Raw genomic sequence first — 19206 nt, forward strand, 5'->3', positions numbered from 1 at the left:
GCTGCGGAGATGAGTCACTGTCGTAGACTCTTAAAGTGAGAATAGAAAGGACTAGTGTAACAATAAATTACGACTTTACAGTAAATTAAAACGTTAATACAATGTACTTGCTGTTTTTCCCTAACAAATTAATAATTATTATATTTGCCAGTGCGCTGTGGCAAACCTCTTTTGCGTGCACTTGAGCGCTTATTATGCTGTGTAGGCAATTAAAGGCTCATTATTATGATTTATATGGTTTATTAATAAAAATACGACTAATAGTTGTCTAATGCTTAAAATAAATGACTCCTAGTCAACCAGAAAAATCTTTAGTCGATGGCAGCCATAATGCATATTGACTAATTGTTTATGAGAAGCATACATATAAGAGGCTGACAATTAGCTGAATATATAGCCTACTTGCAGTGATGTAAAGTATTTGTGTAAATGTACTTCCTTACTGTTCTTAAGCATTTTCTGGCTACTTTGTACTTGTTCTGAGTATCAAAAAAATAAGCAACATTTACTCTCTACTCAGCAACATTTTTGATTGAATATATGTAATCTTAACTCCACTACATTTGAACTGACACTTACCGTTACTCATTACATTGTTGGCAACTTTATCTCCCATGGCTTATTTCTTGGGCGGAAGAGGCAATATCGCCATCTGAAGGGTATTGAAGGTACTGGATGCTATTTGCCTTTATGCAGTAAATGAAGATACTCCACGTAAACGCGAATTAGCAGCTTGCCGAATGCTAGGTTTTTCACATAAATTAGCGACATGGCTGTAGCCACTGATGAAGCCAGAGCCAGCACATCATGCAATGCCAGCACTGATGACCATCCATGGCCTTAATTGAAAGAAATGTTTTCATTTGCCGGTGTACAGAATGATTCTTACAGGATGCAGTCTACTTTGTTTGCCACTAACCACGAAAATAATTGCTTTTAAGAATTCATCGTCAAATTTGAGAAAACACATTGAGGTAAGAGCCTATTTAATGGTAAGTTAATGTGAATTTAGCCAAATTAATCTATACAGACCATGGCTGACTTTACCACTGTGACATGACTATATTTTAGTTTAAAATTTGTAGTGCAATGTGAATGAATGTAGTCACTGAAATTAAATCTAATAATCTAATCCATTTGAATGTTGAATATGGAAAGTCTGCTAACAGATTATAAATTGTGCATCATTTTAATATATAGAAAACATCCTAATCACTTGAAAAACTACTCAGAATAAGAAAGTGAGCAAAAATATGGAGCCCCTAAGGAAACAACTCAAAATTGGAGAAACCAAGATAATTTCTCAAGCAACCGATGATAAAGCTGTACTGCGATTCATTGTATATGGTCGCCAACCTTGTAGCCTGGTTGAAAAAGATGAATTTAAGGACCTGATTCATGATTTGCAGCCTAACTCTACTGCACGATCAAGATCAACGATCTGTGCCAAGTCAGAGGAAGCTGCAGGAGGAATGAAGAAAAGTGTAACAGAAGCCATGAGAGGGGTGGAATACATCTGTACAACCACTGACTGCGTAAGTTCAAGGCGGCGCAGATTTATAGGTATGACAGTGCACTGGAATGACCCAGACAATCTACAACGATGCTCTGCAGCACTTGCCTGTCGACAATTAAAGGGGTTGCACACATTTGATGTACTTGCAGCTGCGATACATGACATACACTCTGAATTTGAGATCCATAAAAAGGTGTCTGTATAACAGCAGACAATGGATCACATTATTTGAAAGACTTTCGTGTCTATGGAAGTGAGAACATACACGACAACAATACAGAAAGTGCAACAGCAACCCCATCAGAAGATGAAGATGAATCCTACACTCAAGATGTGTTGAGGTTGGCGAAATTCTAGCCAAGGATGATCTTGAATTTCATTTGCCCAAGAATCAACATTGTGCTGTGTCCATCTTCTGAACCTGGTTTCCACCGTGGATGTTGACACTGCTCAATCAAGTGAAATGTTGGGCCTTGTGGAACAAGAGTGGCCGGTCCAACAAAGCTGCAGAGATGATGGAAGAGGAATGTACTATGCAGTTAATTCGTCCAAACGGCACACGATGGAACTATTTGTTTCTTTCAGTGGAGAGGATCCTGAAGATCATGAAGGAAAGGGAGATGGTGCTTTCCAGAATCTCTGTACAGAATTCTAAATCCTCATATGAGTAAAGTTTTTTTTCTTTTAAAGTTTTTTTCAGAGACTTTATGCCTTTTTCCACCAGCAAAAGTGAATATTCCATCCTGATTTGTCAGATGAAATAATGCATTTTTTTTACTATTCATTCAAGAATGGGAAACAGGAAGGGTAGCAGCAAATCATTACAAATTAATTCAAATTATTCTATCCTATGATTAAACATTTCTATCCTGATTGAATAGCATTTAAATCTAACAGTAATTTAGCTCCCTTTACAAAATTAAACAAGGTTTTTCTTTTATAGGTTCACTCCTGCAGAAAAGGCCTTTCTTGGGGAATGTCACAGCTATGGCTCCTGTTGCCAAAGCGGTTAATATCTTGCAGGGAGAAACCAATGTCCACATGGGCTGGCTTGTACCGACACTCAACATCATGGTTTCCAAACTAAAATGAGCCAAGATATCAAGTCAAGTCAAGTCTGCTTTATTGTCAATTCTTCCACATGTACAGTACATACATACAGAGAATTTAAAATGCGTTACTCTCAGACCCTTGGTGCATACAGATAACACTAACAGTAGAACATTAAATACAGATAATAATATATGAAGTACAACTATACAAATATACAAATAGGCCATTTAAAAAAGAAAGATAAGTAAAGCAGCACAAGGCACATGGTAGATAGAGTGCAAACCAGTAAAGTAAACAGTGCAGATATAATGATTGTAGTGCAAAAAAATCTCAGAGAGCAGTTTAACCCTTATATAAACTGACAGAAGAGGTGGATTAATGAGGTCAGCTAACTGCTGAATGAGGTAGAGAGCAGACCAATGCTGTACAAAGTGTCTGGTGCATGTCCCAGTGTGTTAGTGGGACCTGGGGGCGGGGGGTAGGGACTGAGGTTCAGAGTTCAGTGGTGCATGGGGGGGGCAGGGGCAGGAGGGAGTTCAGCTTCCTGACAGCCTGATGAATGAAGCTGTCCTTCAGTCTGCTGGTCCTGGCCTGGAGACTCCGCAGTCTCCTCCCTGATGGCAGCAGACTGAAGAAGCTGTGTGACTGGTGTTTGGGATCACCTGCGATGCAGAGGGCTTTATGGGTGAGACGTGTTCCATAAATGTCCTGGAGGGAGGGTGGGGGAGACACCAATGATCTTCTCAGCTGCTCTCACTATGCGTTGAAGGGTCTTCCGGCAGGACGCGTTGCAGGCGCCATACCACACAGTGATGCAGCTCGTCAGAATGCTCTCGATGGTGCCTCTGTAGAAGGTGCACATGATGGGGGCCGGGGCTCTGGCTCTTCTCAGTTTGCGGAGGAAGTAGAGACGCTGCTGTGCTTTCTTGACCAGTGCTGCAGTGTTTTCAGTCCAGGAGAGGTCCTCTGTGATGTGCACACCCAGGAACTTGGTGCTGCTCACTCTCTCCACAGACACACTGTTGATGGTCAGAGGAGCATGCTTTGTGTGTACTCTCCTGGAGTCAACAACAAACTCCTTCGTCTTCTCCACATTCAGAGAGAGATTGTTGTCACTGCACCACCCGGCCAGGCGGCTCACCTCGCTCCTGTAGTTTGTGTGATCTCTGTTGCTAATGAGACCCACTACAGTTGTGTCATCCGCAAACTTAATGAAGAGGTTGGTGTTGTGTGATTTTGTGCAGTCGTGGGTCAGCAGAGTGAAGAGGAGGGGGCTCAGTACACATCCTTGGGGGGCCCCAGTGTTCAGTGTGATGGTGTTGGATGTGTTGCTGCCGACCCATACTGCCTGAGGTCTTCCAGTCTGAAAGTCTAACAGCCAGTTGCACAGCGAAGTGTTGAGCCCCAGCTGGACCAGTTTGTGAATGAGCTGTTGAGGGATGACTGTGTTGAATGCTGAACTGAAGACTATGAACAGCATTCTGACGTATGAGTCTTTTTTCTCTAGATGTGTAAGTGCTGAGTGGAGGGTAGTTGAGATGGCGTCATCGGTCGAGCGGTTGGACCGATATGCAAACTGGAAGGGGTCCAGGGAGGGGGGGAGGGCAGACTTGATGTGTTGCACGACTAGCCGTTCAAAGCACTTCATGAGAATAGGGGTAAGTGCAACTGGACGGTAGACACTAAAGCAGGATGGAGACGGCTTCATCGAGACTGGGATGATGGTGGTAGCTTTGAAGCATGTGGGGACAACAGCCTGACTAAGCAAGATGTTAAAAATGTCTGTGAAGACATCAGTGAGTTCCGCTGCACAGTCTCTCAGTACACGCCCAGGAATGTTGTCAGGACCCAGAGCTTTGCATGTGTTGATCCTGCTGAGGGATCTCCTCACGCTGAAGGTGAAGAAGATGTGTTCAGCTCGTTCAGCAGGGAGATGGTGCTGTCACAGGTCCGCGGTGGGGGCTTGTAGTCCATAATGGTCTGTATCCCCTGCCACAGGCTCAGAGTGTCTCTGTTGTCGTTGAATCGATGGGCTATCCTCCTGGAGTATTGTCTCTTAGCCTCTCTGATGCCGTGGGATAGGTTGGCCCTGGCTGTCCTCAGGCCCACCTCATCTCCAGCTCTGAAGGCAGCATTCCGCGTCTTCATGAGTTTGTAGACCTCCCCTGTCATCCACAGCTTAGGGTTGGCCCGGACAGTGATGGCCTTTGTGACTGTTACATCATCAATACACTTGTTGATGTAGGCAGTGACAGTCTCTGAGTACTCTTGGAGGTCTGTGGTGTTTATTGTATGTGGCAGCCTGTTTAAACATATTCCAGTCAGTGGTGTCAAAACAGTCTTGAAGAGCCTCAGACGACCCTTCTGGCCACACTTGAATTTGTGTGTGAACTGGTTTGGTGACTTTAACGAGCGGTTTGTATGCAGGCATTACCATGACAGTGATGTGGTCTGAGGCACCGAGGTGGGGGAGGGGGAGTGGTTTGTAAGCTCCTCTCTGTGTGGTGTGGTTATTGAATAAAATGTTTTTACCTCTTGTTGGAAAATTAATGTGTTGGTGTATATTTTGGGAACACACTCTTTAAGTCTGCGTGGTTGAAATCCCCAGCCAAGATGAGAAAAGCATCAGGGTGTGCTGTCTGCTGCTCACTGATGTGCTGGTACAGTTCATTCAGTGCCTCACTCCTGTTGTTGTTGGAGCTGGGGGGAACGTAAACAGCAATGAGCAGTATGGCTAAATATTCCCTCAGCAGATAGAACGGCCGGCACTTAATAATCAAAAATCTACCAGGGAGGACCACAACAGCATCGCGGCACCATGCATCATTGATGTAAACACAAAGCCCGCCACCGCGTGATGAGAGCTCTGTCCGCTCAATAGCATGTCAGCTGATCGAGCTGGAGAGCGCCGTCTGGAACACTGTCGTTGAGCCACGTTTCCGTGAACACAAAAACACAACAGTCTCTTACAGTCCTCTGAGTTGAGCGTAGTAATCAGATGTAGTCCAGTTTATTGTCCAAAGAGCGTACGTTAGCCAGTACGATGGTGGAGATAGCTGGCTTGTGAGGGTTAGCTGTTAGCCTAGCCCAGATACCTCCGTGCTTACCCCTCTTCTGCTTCCTCTCACGCCGCTTGTGGCACCTCCGCTGTGGGGGTCGTGATGGTGAAGGCCTCCGGAGCAAACCGAGATCCCACAGCTCTTCAGTCCACGGAGTCCACGGAGTTTAACTCTAAAAAAGTGGTTCTGCCGACATCGAGCAGAAACTCCCGGCTGTATGCGCACTTAAATACAGGTAGACGCGATGAGGACTGTGACTCATAAGACAAAAAACACGAAAACACCATTCTGATGGGAGAGAGAGAAGCCACTGCGTGTGGACGCACCGCCATTACAATTATCCACGAAACTCTGCAAGAGCCTGGTAGATGCAACCCTTGCAGGTGTGAACAAGCGCTTCGGGGACATGCTCAATGATCCTGAGCTGATTGCAGCTGCAATCTTGCTTCCAAAGTTTAAAACTTATTGGACAACTGATGCTGTCATCCTCAAACTCGGTTTGTTGACATAGGCATATAAAACTAAAAAAAAAAAAGCAATGACATGCTAATTAGTACAGATTTATTTTAATTCTTTTATTTTACATTGTTTTAATTAAAACTGATTTAAAAAATAACTTAAATATTTAGATGGAATAATGGGTGTTCTAGTATTGTATATGATTTGGGGACATTTGGCAATATTCTATACACTTTTTTTTATCTATTTAATTTTTGGAAATGTGGAATGCTGAGATATAGAGTACATAAGCTTTATCATTTTAAAAATGCTTTTGAATAAATCTAAATTGTTGCAGAAACATTACCAAATGTGTATTGTACTGCAGGTCTTGACTACATAAAGGGAAATATGGAGGAGAACTCTCAGCTTGCAAGTGATGCCGCTTCATCAGAGAAAGAGGATTTCTGATTTGGTGGTTAACCTTGTCAAAAACAGCGGACAGATCAAGCCAGATAAGTATTTTTCACTGACATATGCCTTGGTGTTGGACTAGCGCATCTTTGAGCCTACATTCAGTAAGAGTAAAACACTTAAGTACTTTGAAAATCAGATACTTTAAGACTTTTACTCAAGTTGTATTGGAATTGGTGACTGGCAACTTGTAATGAAGTCATTTTTACAGTAAGGAATCTATACTTTTACTCAAGTATGGTTTTGAGGTACTCTACTCCTCTGCCTACGAGGTCAACCCCTCCCTTACTCTTAGCTTAAGACTTCTGTCTATTCCTTAGTTAAAGTTTGTCTCAGCAGCTTTGTGAATAGGTTTTAAGAAAAAAATAAAATTTGGCTACAATTTTTTACTGCTATTTAGGAGAACTCTTAGTGGTAAGATTAAATGTTTTGTGAATACGGGCCCAGGTATCTTAACCCACTGTGCTTAGTCACAGCCAATACAGCATCATCATTTCTAGATATTGGCCAAATTATAGGCTTAACAAACATAAGAAAAAAATCTGTTTACACTTTAAAGACATTAATGTATTTTTTAAGATGTTTAAAAATGTTTGCTGCTTTGTTAAACAAATGCTACTCATATAAAATTGTGTTTTAGAGAGAGAGAGAGAAAAACTAAGTCACTTAGGCTCATGTCGCATTTTTATTTATTACAAATAAATAAATATGGGGTCATGGCCTAAGGATTAGAGAGTCAGACTCGTAACCAAAAGGTTGTGGGTTCGAGTCTAATACCACCAGGGATTGTCAGTGGGGGGGAGTGAATGTAGAGCGCTCTCTTCACCTTCAATACCATGACTGATTACTCAAAAGTAATCCAACATGGAACACAGGAGGAAGACACACGTATGTAACTGGTAGACCCAACAAAACTGAACTGAAAGGACAAGGCTTATAAAGACAGGATAACGAGGGACTAAGGAGACACCCCTGGGAACTAATTAACAATCACAGGAGACAGAAACTGGGTCACAGAGAACAAATGGAACACGAGGATAAAATGCAACATAATGAGTCCAGGGGTGTGACACCAAGCTGCTCCCCAGGCGCCTTCCACTGCTCCTGGTGTGTGTTCTCGGTTTGTGTATGTATGTATGTATGTATGTATGTATGTATGTATGTATGTATGTATGTATGTATGTATGTATGTGTGTATGTAATTTGTGTATGTATGGTGTGTATGTATTGTGTGTGGTATGTATGTGTGTATGTATGTATGTATGTGTGTATGTGTGTATGTATGTGTGTGTGTGTGTGTGTGTGTGTGTGTGTTCACTGCTGTGTAAAAAAAAATGTAAAAAAAAATCTAACTAGCTTTCTAATCTTTTTGTATTCTATCTGTTTTCTTTTCATTTATTATACAATTAACAAAAGGCAAAAAAAGACCCTCTAACACCTAGCTTGCTTTATTCTTTTTCTATTCTATCTGTTTTTTTTTTTATTTATTATATTATTTAAAAAGCCTTGCTACTTGTACTGCATTTAAGCTAACTGAGACTTGTTATAGCACTTGTATATCATTGCTCTTTTGTGATTTTGATTGCTTCAGTTGTCCTCATTTGTAAGTCACTTATGTAAAAAAGAATCATATAAAACACTAAAAGTAAATGTAAATTTGTGTGTACACTTTGGATGGGATAAATGCAGAGCACTAATTCCAAGTATGGTTTACCATACTTGGCCACATGTCATGTCACGTCTTATACAGTGTATGTATGTATGTGTATATATATATATATATTATAGATAATATATATATAATATATATATACATACATACACAACAATTCCTCATCTTTTATAAACACAGTTATTAGTTTCCTTCTCTCCACAACAATTCCTCTGAAGTTAAGGCTATGCGTTTAGGCTATAAAAACGTCAATCCAAAAACAAATTAATTTAAGGTGAAACTGATGCCTACCTTTATTGGTACAAATCCAAATGTTTCCATATTCCTACGTATTTGGATGCTAAAATATTATTTATTATGTAATAGGATTTATACTTTAATTGCATCAACATCATCCTTCACATCAGCTATATCAGCACAATGAGGCGCTGGTCACGCTGAACACAGCAGATTGTACAACGATGCAACCCTTTATGTTTCTTTACCTGTATTTTATTTTGATAATGAACAGGCTGCAATGTCGCAAAATATGTTGTGTTTGTATGTGCGTGAGTCGCCCTCGCGATATGGTCATACCAGTGCTGCTGGTTGGTTATACAGGTGGAAGCAAGACATCATTCAAAACTGTCAAGATTGCAAAATAAGTAAACTGTAAAATAAATAAAACTGTAAAGCTTTTGCAAAATAAAGAAAACTATTTTCTGCGGTCTCATTTTCCTTTCCAAGAACTTTGGAACGTGTCACAATAAACAAAAACTCATCACATTTTTTTCTCTTTTGTTTTGTTAATCTGTCAATGATTTAAGTGAAATACATTTAGTGTAGGCCAATATAGGTTATTCCTTTTATGTAAGCCTATAGTTTTATTCTGTTTTCTCCGTTCACAAGTGCTGCAGATGCGCGTGATCTGTTGAATCCATCTTACACTATCTTCGGATAAGCTCTAATGCATTGCCACTGCGACTTACCTATGATGAGTTCACAGCTGAGTGGGCATTACACGTGTTGGATGTGTCAGCATCACATTTGCATATCTGAATTCCTGATTGGTTGACAGCAAATTTCAAATATTAAATCGAAGGATAAAATAATGTTATTAACTGATTAATGGCCATTTCAAATTTTCGATTCTTTTCCGAACTATAAAATTTGATTCAGAGACCTGAGACCTGAGACCTGATTCAGAGAAATTTGATTCAGAGACCTGCTCCAGAGGTTCATATCCCATTCAAAAAATAGACCTTAGGAATGCTAAGGGGTTAAACAAACTGTCATGATATGATGAGATCAATGCACGAAGAAGACAAAGATAGAAGTAAATAATCTTTAATTATCCACAACAGGGCAAACACAGGACAGACAGGCAGGATGCACACGTATTTACAATTACATTTAGTCATTTAGCAGATGTTTTATCCAAAGCGACATACAAATGTTTTATTGGAAGCAATAAAAATAAACAAAAGAACAATGATATGCAAATGCTATAGCAAGTCTCAGTTAGCTTAACACAGAACACGTAGAATAAATAGATTTATTAGGGTTAGAATAAATTGTTTTTGAATATGAATGTTATTTTGAGTCAAAAAAAAAAAAAAAAAAAAAAAAAAGGCAACGTTCTCAGAACTTTTGCTAACATTCTGGCAAGGTTCTCCAAAAAAATGTTTGGTTCTTTCAGTAACATTAATAGAAAATTTATTCAGACTTATCTGGTCTTTAATGAAGTTCTCAAAACGTTAGGACAAAAACATTAAAAAAATAACATTCTTATAATGTACCCTTAACTTGTGCAGATACAATATATTGAACATAATAAAAACATAATAAAATAATAATAATAAATACACAAAAAAAAACTAAAAAAGAAAGAAAGATCAAATAATTGTCAGGATAAAAAAAACATAATTATTATCAACTTATAAATTATTATCAGTTATAATCATGATAATTTTGGCCCAAAATGACCTTCATCATCATTATAAATGGACCTCAGGCAAAATAAAATTGTAAAATATAATCTTATGTAAACATAATATTATATAAACTGATTACTGTTTTATAAACGTTTTAAAATATGGATATGTTTGTTACAAAAACACATCAATTTGTTACAGGAGGCTTTTATTCACCCTCTGGAGCCGTGTAGAGCACTTTTATTATGGATGACGCACATAATAAATCCACTCACTGCCATTATAAAGCTTGGAAGAGACAGAACATATTTTAATACAACTCTGATTGTATTCATCTGAAAGAAGAAAGTCATATACACCTTGGATGCCTCGAGGGTGAGTAAATCATCAGAATCAGAAAGAGCTTTATTGAATTTGTTTTAGTGACATAAGCTTCCAGGTAGCGGTGGGATTGGCTCTCTGTCAGCGGTGGGCTCAGGCTCTTGCTCCGCTTAGCGGGGTGATGGTAGGCTGGGCTTAGGGTCTTGTCGTGTTCCGGATCAAGGAAGGATGCTCTCCACACACCGGAACATGGCACCCCTCCAGTTCAGCCACGTGGTGTCCGTGAGGACCATGGGGCAATGGTAATTTGCCCCGATCCAGAACAGGGATTTCAGGGTCTTATCGTCGAATGGGGACGTGATGGCAAGACGAGTAAATCTCAGGGGAAAGATGCCATAATTTGGTTGTTGAACGATACAAACGATCTCCCGAGCCACGACTACGAATTTTGCCACCCATTCCATTCATTTTCCTTTGGGTCTGGTATTCTGTCACGGTGCAGGTGTCCAAGATATACTCTCTTACAAAGATAAAGTCAAATCTTTTCTTTTAATAAATCCACACAGGGTAAATAACAGAAGGAAGGAAGAATACACAAGTCGGGGCAACATTCACATTCAATACCGGACAAGCATAAACTGAACAGACTAGAATTAAAATAGGGAGGCAAATGAGGATAATTGATGGAACTCAGGTGAACAGAATGACACAATTAGACACACACCATAATCACTATACAGAACTTTCAACACAAATATACAGTTCGGGTTGACCATAATAACTCCAAAGATATTCTTAACTAAATTATTAGTTAAGATATTCTTAACTAAATAAAACTTTCCAAAAAAAAAAAAACAAAATGTGGGGAAACACACCGCGCACTTTCTCTTCTAGGTCCAGTCTTCCATCATGCTATGGTGAGATCAACGTATGAAGAAGATAAAGATACATCAAATAGTCCTTTAATAATTCACATTAGGGCAAACAGAGGACAAACAGGCAGGATGCGTGTGTAGGGACCAAGTAGACTGGATGAAGGAAACAGGACAGACTGAATTAAATACACAGGCAACTGAAGATAATTAACAAGACACACCTGAACCAAATGCAATCATCAGACATAGACTAAAAAACTAGGTCACACAGAGCACATGGGGGATGGCAACACAACAGAACTTCCAAGGGTGTAACACAAACAAAACATAACAAACAATTTAATAAACATAATAAAGTTGTCAAGATAAGAAACTAAAATATTATTATCAAGTATAATCATGCTAACTTTGGCACAAAATTACTTCCAACATCATTATAAATGGTCAAATAAAAGTATAAAATATAATATTATGTAATTCATTTAATTTTGCATTAAAGATAATGTGTAATCATAAAGTTAATTTGTTAATCTGTAATTGTAGATTGGAACAGCTATAAATGGCAGTCAATCAGTTGATGCTTTTTGTCTAAAACAAGACTCACTTGCTGTCTGTCACTTCTCCTGAATGTCAAATACTAAGCTCCAGCTGCATTTTCACCTAAATTCCAGTGTAAAACTGTGATTTATCAGGTGAATTAAACAAAATCTTCCAAATAAATTCTTAACTAAATTATGGAATTAAGCAAAATCTGCTTAAGTAAAATTAACAAAGAAAACAAGTTATTTTAACTTGGGCACTAAAAACTCATGTTTGCTTGCAATACTTTGTTTCAAGTACATTCTACTCAAACAGCTAAATAAAACCATGTTTTTAAAGTGTTTGCTAAACATTAAAAAACACTATATCTATATTATAAAAATAACATGGTAGCCACCCAAATACTTGGCACACAATACACAATTTCGGTATTAACATTTGATAGATTGTTTTTGAATATGAATGTTATTTTGAGTCCAAAAAAAAAAAAAAAGGCAACGTTCTCAGAACTTTTGCTAACATTCTGGCAAGGTTCTCCAAAAAAATGTTTGGTTCTTTCAGTAACATTAATAGAAAATTTATTCAGACTTATCTGGTCTTTAATGAAGTTCTCAAAACGTTAGGACAAAAACATTAAAAAAATAACATTCTTATAATGTACCCTTAACTTGTGCAGATACAATATATTGAACATAATAAAAACATAATAAAAATAATAATAATAAATACACTAAAAAAACTAAAAAAGAAAGAAAGATCAAATAATTGTCAGGATAAAAAAAACATAATTATTATCAACTTATAAATTATTATCAATTATAACCATGATAATTTTGGCCCAAAATGACCTTCATCATCATTATAAATGGACCTCAGGCAAAATAAAATTGTAAAATATAATCTTATGTAAACATAATATTATATAAACTGATTACTGTTTATAAACGTTTTAAATATGGATATGTTTGTTACAAAAACACATCAATTTGTTACAGGAGGCTTTTATTCACCCTCTGGAGCCGTGTAGAGCACTTTTATTATGCATGACGCACATAATAAATCCACTCACTGCCATTATAAAACTTGGAAGAGACAGAACATATATAAACACAACTCTGATTTTATTCATCTGAAAGAAGAAAGTCATATACACCTTGGATGCCTCGAGGGTGAGTAAATCATCAGAATCAGAAAGAGCTTCATTGAATTTGTTTTAGTGACAGGGGAGCACCAATAATCCTTTCAGCAGTCCGAACTGTTCTCTGTAGTCTTCTGATGTCTGATTTTGTAGCTAAACCAAACCAGACAGTTATTGAAGTACACAGGACAGACTCAATGATGGCTGAGTAGAACTGTTTCAGCAGCTCCTGTGGCAGGTTAAACTTCCTCAGCTGGAGAAGGAAGTACAATCATGGACTAATTTTCATTTTTGGGTGAACTATCTCATTAATGTTTAAAGAGAGTGAGGTAAGATTGAAGTTGCAAATCATTTAATATTAGTCAACTTTTTTACGAGAGAGAGAGAGTAAAGTTGCATGTGTGAATTAAGTTAACTGAGTCTCTCTCTGTGGGTCTCTCTCTACAAACAATGACGCTGGGAGTTTTACTTCAAAATCAGCAATTTTACCCCCTCGTTGCTGAGAAAAAAAATATTATTTATTTATTAATAAAAGACAGCATTGACAGTAAGTTTCTGAATGTTTCTGTGCTTGATCTCCGATCCCTGTGCATCAATTAAAGCAGCGCATTAATATAAGATGGTGATAAAACTGACGTGGAATTAAACGGTTTAAATGCACACCTATTTATATAAGTTGGTCCCCCCAATGTTCAAGACATGGTTACGGCCCTGCATAAAAGTGCATTTACCAGTAATAAATTAACTTTTGTGTGTGTGTGTGTGTGTGTGTGTGTGTGTGTGTGTGTGTGTGTGTGTGTGTTTTGTCTGGGGATGCCAAGGCCAGACTCCCATTTCTGCTTGACAGCAATGCCAGTCAAAAGTTAAACAATGCAGCCAAGAACAAAAAAAAATAAAAAAATAAAACTTCTTAAAATATTGTTTGGTGTTGTTCATTTAAAGGAATTTGCTTGCATTGTATTTGTTATGTTTTACCATGGCCTGTGCTGTTATGACTGTCATGTTGTAGTATCCTATACTGGAATGTTAGAAAATTTACTACAGTAATGGCTAAAGTCATTTGTCTATATTACTATAGTAGATTTACCACAGCGAAAGTTACTAGAATTTACTATAGTATGGTTCAGAAACACTGTAGTATTTAACATTTTGTAACATTTTCTATATTAAATTTACTATAGTATTTTTTCATGTAGGACTGAGAAGTGTCAGAGATGTTAGCGTTTCTCTAATAAGATCTGTAAAAATGATCCCTGCACGATCTAATGTGTAGTGTCTTATTAACTCACTGTCATGCATTGTGTGCTACACATTTCTTCTCCCTCTTCATCTTTCGGCCTTTTCTCCACTGCTAAAGAAACTCTTAAACCTCTTAAAAGACCTCGTCCTCTTTATTAAGGGTTAAGATGCTTTCTGAATTACTTTTTCTTTTACTAGGATCTTTTCGTTAATTTTAAGAGGAAACCAGCATATTTCTAAGAAATTTCTTAGAATTTTGTCACTAGGAGCAACTCTTTGCACTGATGAAAGACTGTTCATGAATATGGGCCCAGGTCTCATACAAGTGTATTTTTGCAACATTATCTTGAATTTTGTAGCCATTTTTTATTAATTTTGGTTACATTTTTCACACAACCCCTCATTAATTTCTGATCCGACACAACAGTATAAATGAATCAAATTAAAAGATTTTGATTGCATCTGAAGCAGGAAATTTTGGATACACATTAATGATGTTAATAAATAAATCAGACAATGCACCGGCAATTTAGTGATGTCCCCGCAGCTGTGGTCTTGAGTCAGAGACAAGACCAAGACCTTCAAAACATGGTCCTAAGACTGGTCTCGAGTCCTACAACGTGTCAGTCCTCACATCATGAAACAATCCAGCTTAATAAAGTCTCAAAGAGGCCCATAAATGGTACATGCAATTGCTTCATTAAAATATACTTATTAATCTGCAAATAACTGTATGTACCTCAGCTCTTATTCAACAAATTACTCAAAGGAATTTTCACATCTTGAAAATTGCACATCTCATAAAAAAACAACAACAACGAAAAAAAAACTTATATAATGCTACTTTGAAGCATTTTGAAAGAGTACATGCAATTTATTTTGGAACAGAAAATATCTTGCATAATGATTTTTTTTTTTTTTCAACAACAGATGTGGAATTCCCAAGACAGCTCTGTTTTTTGACAGCTAATCCAGAGGTGATAAAGTGGCCATTAATAGTATTTCATGGAAGATAAGGTCACGCTCACACCATGAACTGAAAAAAATGCTGTCGTGCCTTACATAAACAAACAGCATGGACACAGACACTTGCCTCAACAGCCATGACCTTTGGTAGAGACCATCATGCGTTGAATAAAACAAACAAACACACACACACACACACACACACACACACACACACACACACTTCATTTCTTTGCTCTATATAACAGGCGGTCAAACTCAGCTCTTCCTGCTCTTCTTGTGTGCTTTGATTTCAGGCTGCACACAGGACTGAAAAAGGAAGGAATTAAACACAGTGTACTTCCATCTAACAACAAGGTAGGACTATATATATATATATATATACACACTGCCTTCCAAAAGTTTTGAATCAATAAGATTTTTTATGTTTTTAAGGGAGTCTCTTCTGCTTATCAAGGCTGTATATTTATTCAATCAAAAAAAAAAAAAAAAAAACTAATATTGTGAAATCTTATTGCAATTTCTAATATTGTTTTTTTATTTTAATATACTTTAAAATCAAATTTATTTCTGTGACACAATGCTGAATATTCAGCATCATTACTCCAGTCTTCGGTGTCACATGATCTTCAGAAATCATTTTAATATGCTGATTTATTATCAGTGTTGAAACTGTTGTGCTACTTAATATTGTTTTTGGAAAATGTGATACTTTTTTCTTTGATTTATTGATGAATACAAAGTTTAAAAAAGCAGCATTTGTTCAAAATAGAAATCTTTTCTAAGAATATATGTCTTTACTATGACTTTTTATTCCTTTAACACATCCCTCCTGAATGAAAGTATTAATTTCTTAAAAAAATAAAAAAAAAAAAACGAAGAAAAAAAATGTACTGACACCAAACTTTATATATATGTGTATATATATATATACATATATATACAGGTGCATCTCAATAAATTAGAATGTCGTGGAAAAGTTCATTTATTTCAGTAATTCAACTCTGTGAAACTCGTGTATAAAATAAATTCAGTGCACACAGACTGAAGTAGTTTAAGTCTTTGGTTTTTTAATTGTGATGATTTTGGCTCACATTTAACAAAAACCCAGCAATTCACTATCTCAACAAATTAGAAGGTGACATGCCAATCAGCTAATCAACTCAAAACACTGCAAAGGTTTTGTGGAAGGAAAAAGGTGAGCCTTCAAAAACCGGTCAAGCTCAAACTTGGTTTGGTTCACTAGCTACACAATCATGGGGAAGACGTGCTGATCTGACAGTTGTCCATAAGCCACTCCTGAACAATCATTGACACCCTTCACAAGGAGGGTAAAGCCACTGTTTTGCCCCATTCATTCTTTTCCAAAGAAGCTGGCTGTTTCACAGAGTTTGAGGATTTCATTGTGCTGTATCCAAGCATGTTAACAGAAAGTTGAGTGGAAGGAAAAAGTGTGGAAGAAAAAGATGCACAACCAACCGAGCAAAATCGATTCAAGAATTTGAGTGAACTTCACAAGGAATGGACTGAGGCTGTGGTCAAGGCATCAAGAGCCACCACACACAGACGTGTCAAGGAATTTGGCTACAGTTGTCATATTCCTCTTTTTAAGCCACTCCTGAACCACAGAGAACATCAGAGGTGACTTCCCTGGGCTAAAGGAGAAGAAGAACTGTTTTTTTTTTTTTATTGGTCTTGTGAAGTATTCTACTTTGTTGAGTGAATTGGTGGTGTTTTGTTAAATGTGAGCCAAAACCATCACAATTAAAAGAACCAAAGACTTAAACTACTTCAGTCTGTGTGCATTGAATTTATTTAATACACGAGTTTCACAATTACTGAAATAAATGAACTTTTCCATGACATTGTAATTTATTGAGATGTACCTGTATATATATCTATATCTCTATCTACATCTACATCTATATCTCTATCTATCTATCTATCTATCTATCTATCTATCTATATATATATATATATCTATATATATATACATATATATATAACATCTTTTATATCTGTTATGCAGAATAGAAGCATTTATATTGTCAGATTGTTAAAGATGCAGCCTGAAGTACCTCTATTGGACATTAACAGATTGCAGAATTGAAATAAATAAGTGTGTGTTTCTGACTGTTCAGACCTTTTATATCTGTTGAAATTTTGGACATTTTATGCTTTCTTGGAATACATCTAAAGAACTGTATTACAGGAAAGGTTAAAACCAGTGACAGTGAGAAAAAAATATGGCAAAATTGACTATTATCTGTGTGTTTCATACATAGACTCAAAGGCATGTACTGTGAATGTCAATGGCATGCAGGGAGATGAGTTCATGTACGCTTATGGCTGTTTACACTGTGTGTTTATCAGATGGGAAAGCGGTGCTTCTCAGGGCTGGAGGAGACCCTGATGGTGTTGTTTGCATTGGTCACTTTACTGCACACTTGTGAACCAAGAACAATCAGAGACGGTAGGTGAAGAGACGCCAGTAACAACCACACACACACACTCACACAGAGACACAAACATGCATATGAAAACATGTCTGGGTATAAGAGACCCCTGGCAATACTAACAGGCTATGATTTTTTTTAGGTATAGCAAGTATTTCATTGCAAAGTAGTCTTCTTTAAAAATTCAAAATATAACAAAAGTTCTAAAAAAGAAGAATAGATGTTCAAAATACACTGAAAAAACTTACTTATTTTAGATGTCTTCCTGTACAAATATCTAAACATTCTTAAATCAAGACTTAACTTAAAAAGCAAAATGACTTAACCCTCTATGGGATATCGTCATTTATAAATAACACTAAGAAAATTGCATTTAAAATACAATATTAATGTTCAGCCAACAAAATTTTATTTTAGTGATGTCCAGTGACATCCCCTTCAACCAGTAAAATTAAAATGTAATTACCATGTGCTTCACATTTTTAGTAACAAAGTAGTAAAGAAGGCATTAGCACTTGTTATGTCACATGCTCTCAAGACTCCATAGTGAGCTCATTTTAGACTAGAAAATACATCTAAATTCAAGAAAAAAAAAAAAAAAATAAACATACAAAAAATTTTTTCTAAAAAATGTTTGTTTGTTTTGTTTGTTTGTTTGTTTGTTTTTTGTGTGCCATTTGCAATGCACTTTTATAAAAACAATAACTCAGAGAACAAAAAATCTGAGCGTCATGCACAACTGACAAAGTCCTATTATGGGATGCATGATTGGTGTAAATGGTACTGTTGACCAGCATTGGAGGGCACTATAAGGCCCCGTCCACACGGAGACGCGTTTCGCTGTATACACATAAATTTTGTAGTGTATAGGCGTTTCGTCCACATGGATCCAGTGTTTTGGGATAGCGAAACTGATATTTTTTGAAACCGGGTTCCAGAATGGATAAATTTGAAAATGGCGCCCTTGCGTCATTGTCTTTTTATTAACTAACAATATTGTCTGAAAACTAACATGACGTCATTAATAAATCTATGTTTCGCCCCTAGTCGTTTGTATACTTCATGTAACAGCAACATGCATGAACAAACACTTTACCACTGTGGCTTTTTATTAACTAACATTAACACAGATGTAATAAATGTATTGTTTCGGTTTCATTTTTCGTATACAGGAGCAGATATTTCTTGCATTTTTAAAAAATCACTGGATGGCAGAATTACAGGCCACATGCTGATGCTGCATGTATACTATGCATGTGTTTTTGTGTCAGTTTTGTGGTTTCGTGTGGATGCAGATATTTCTTGAGTCAGAAAGTATTGAAAGAAATGAGAGCATCGGAAAATCAGGTTGTAGTAATAAAAGAAGTTGTTCAGGACCAAGGAGTACAGAAACAATGAGGGTGAGGGCAGTGATGAAGAATATTGTTGTGGAAGTCAGGCATTTGAGTACATTATTGTATGCCAGTTTCAAAGATGTGATCCATACAACAACCAGAAGTCAGGAAAGATGCCAGTGTCTATTGGCAATACTATACTGACAAGCAGC

At 37.2% G+C, this 19206-nt stretch overlaps 1 protein-coding gene across 1 annotated transcript in view; it reads left to right on the forward strand.

Annotated features, from left to right (window-relative positions):
• The first annotated feature begins 15405 nt into the window (after window positions 1–15405).
• LOC109102866 (maltase-glucoamylase, intestinal-like) overlaps window positions 15406–19206 on the forward strand; it is a 51284-nt gene continuing 47483 nt past the window's right edge. The window contains exons 1-2 of the mRNA XM_042776106.1: window positions 15406–15561; window positions 17578–17677. Coding sequence (XP_042632040.1) covers window positions 17578–17677 — 100 coding nt within the window. The 5' untranslated portion in view covers window positions 15406–15561. The remainder of the gene's footprint in view (window positions 15562–17577; window positions 17678–19206) is intronic.

The sequence above is a fragment of the Cyprinus carpio genome, chromosome A19 (assembly GCF_018340385.1).
Source record: "Cyprinus carpio isolate SPL01 chromosome A19, ASM1834038v1, whole genome shotgun sequence".
Classification (NCBI taxonomy): Eukaryota; Metazoa; Chordata; class Actinopteri; order Cypriniformes; family Cyprinidae; genus Cyprinus; species Cyprinus carpio.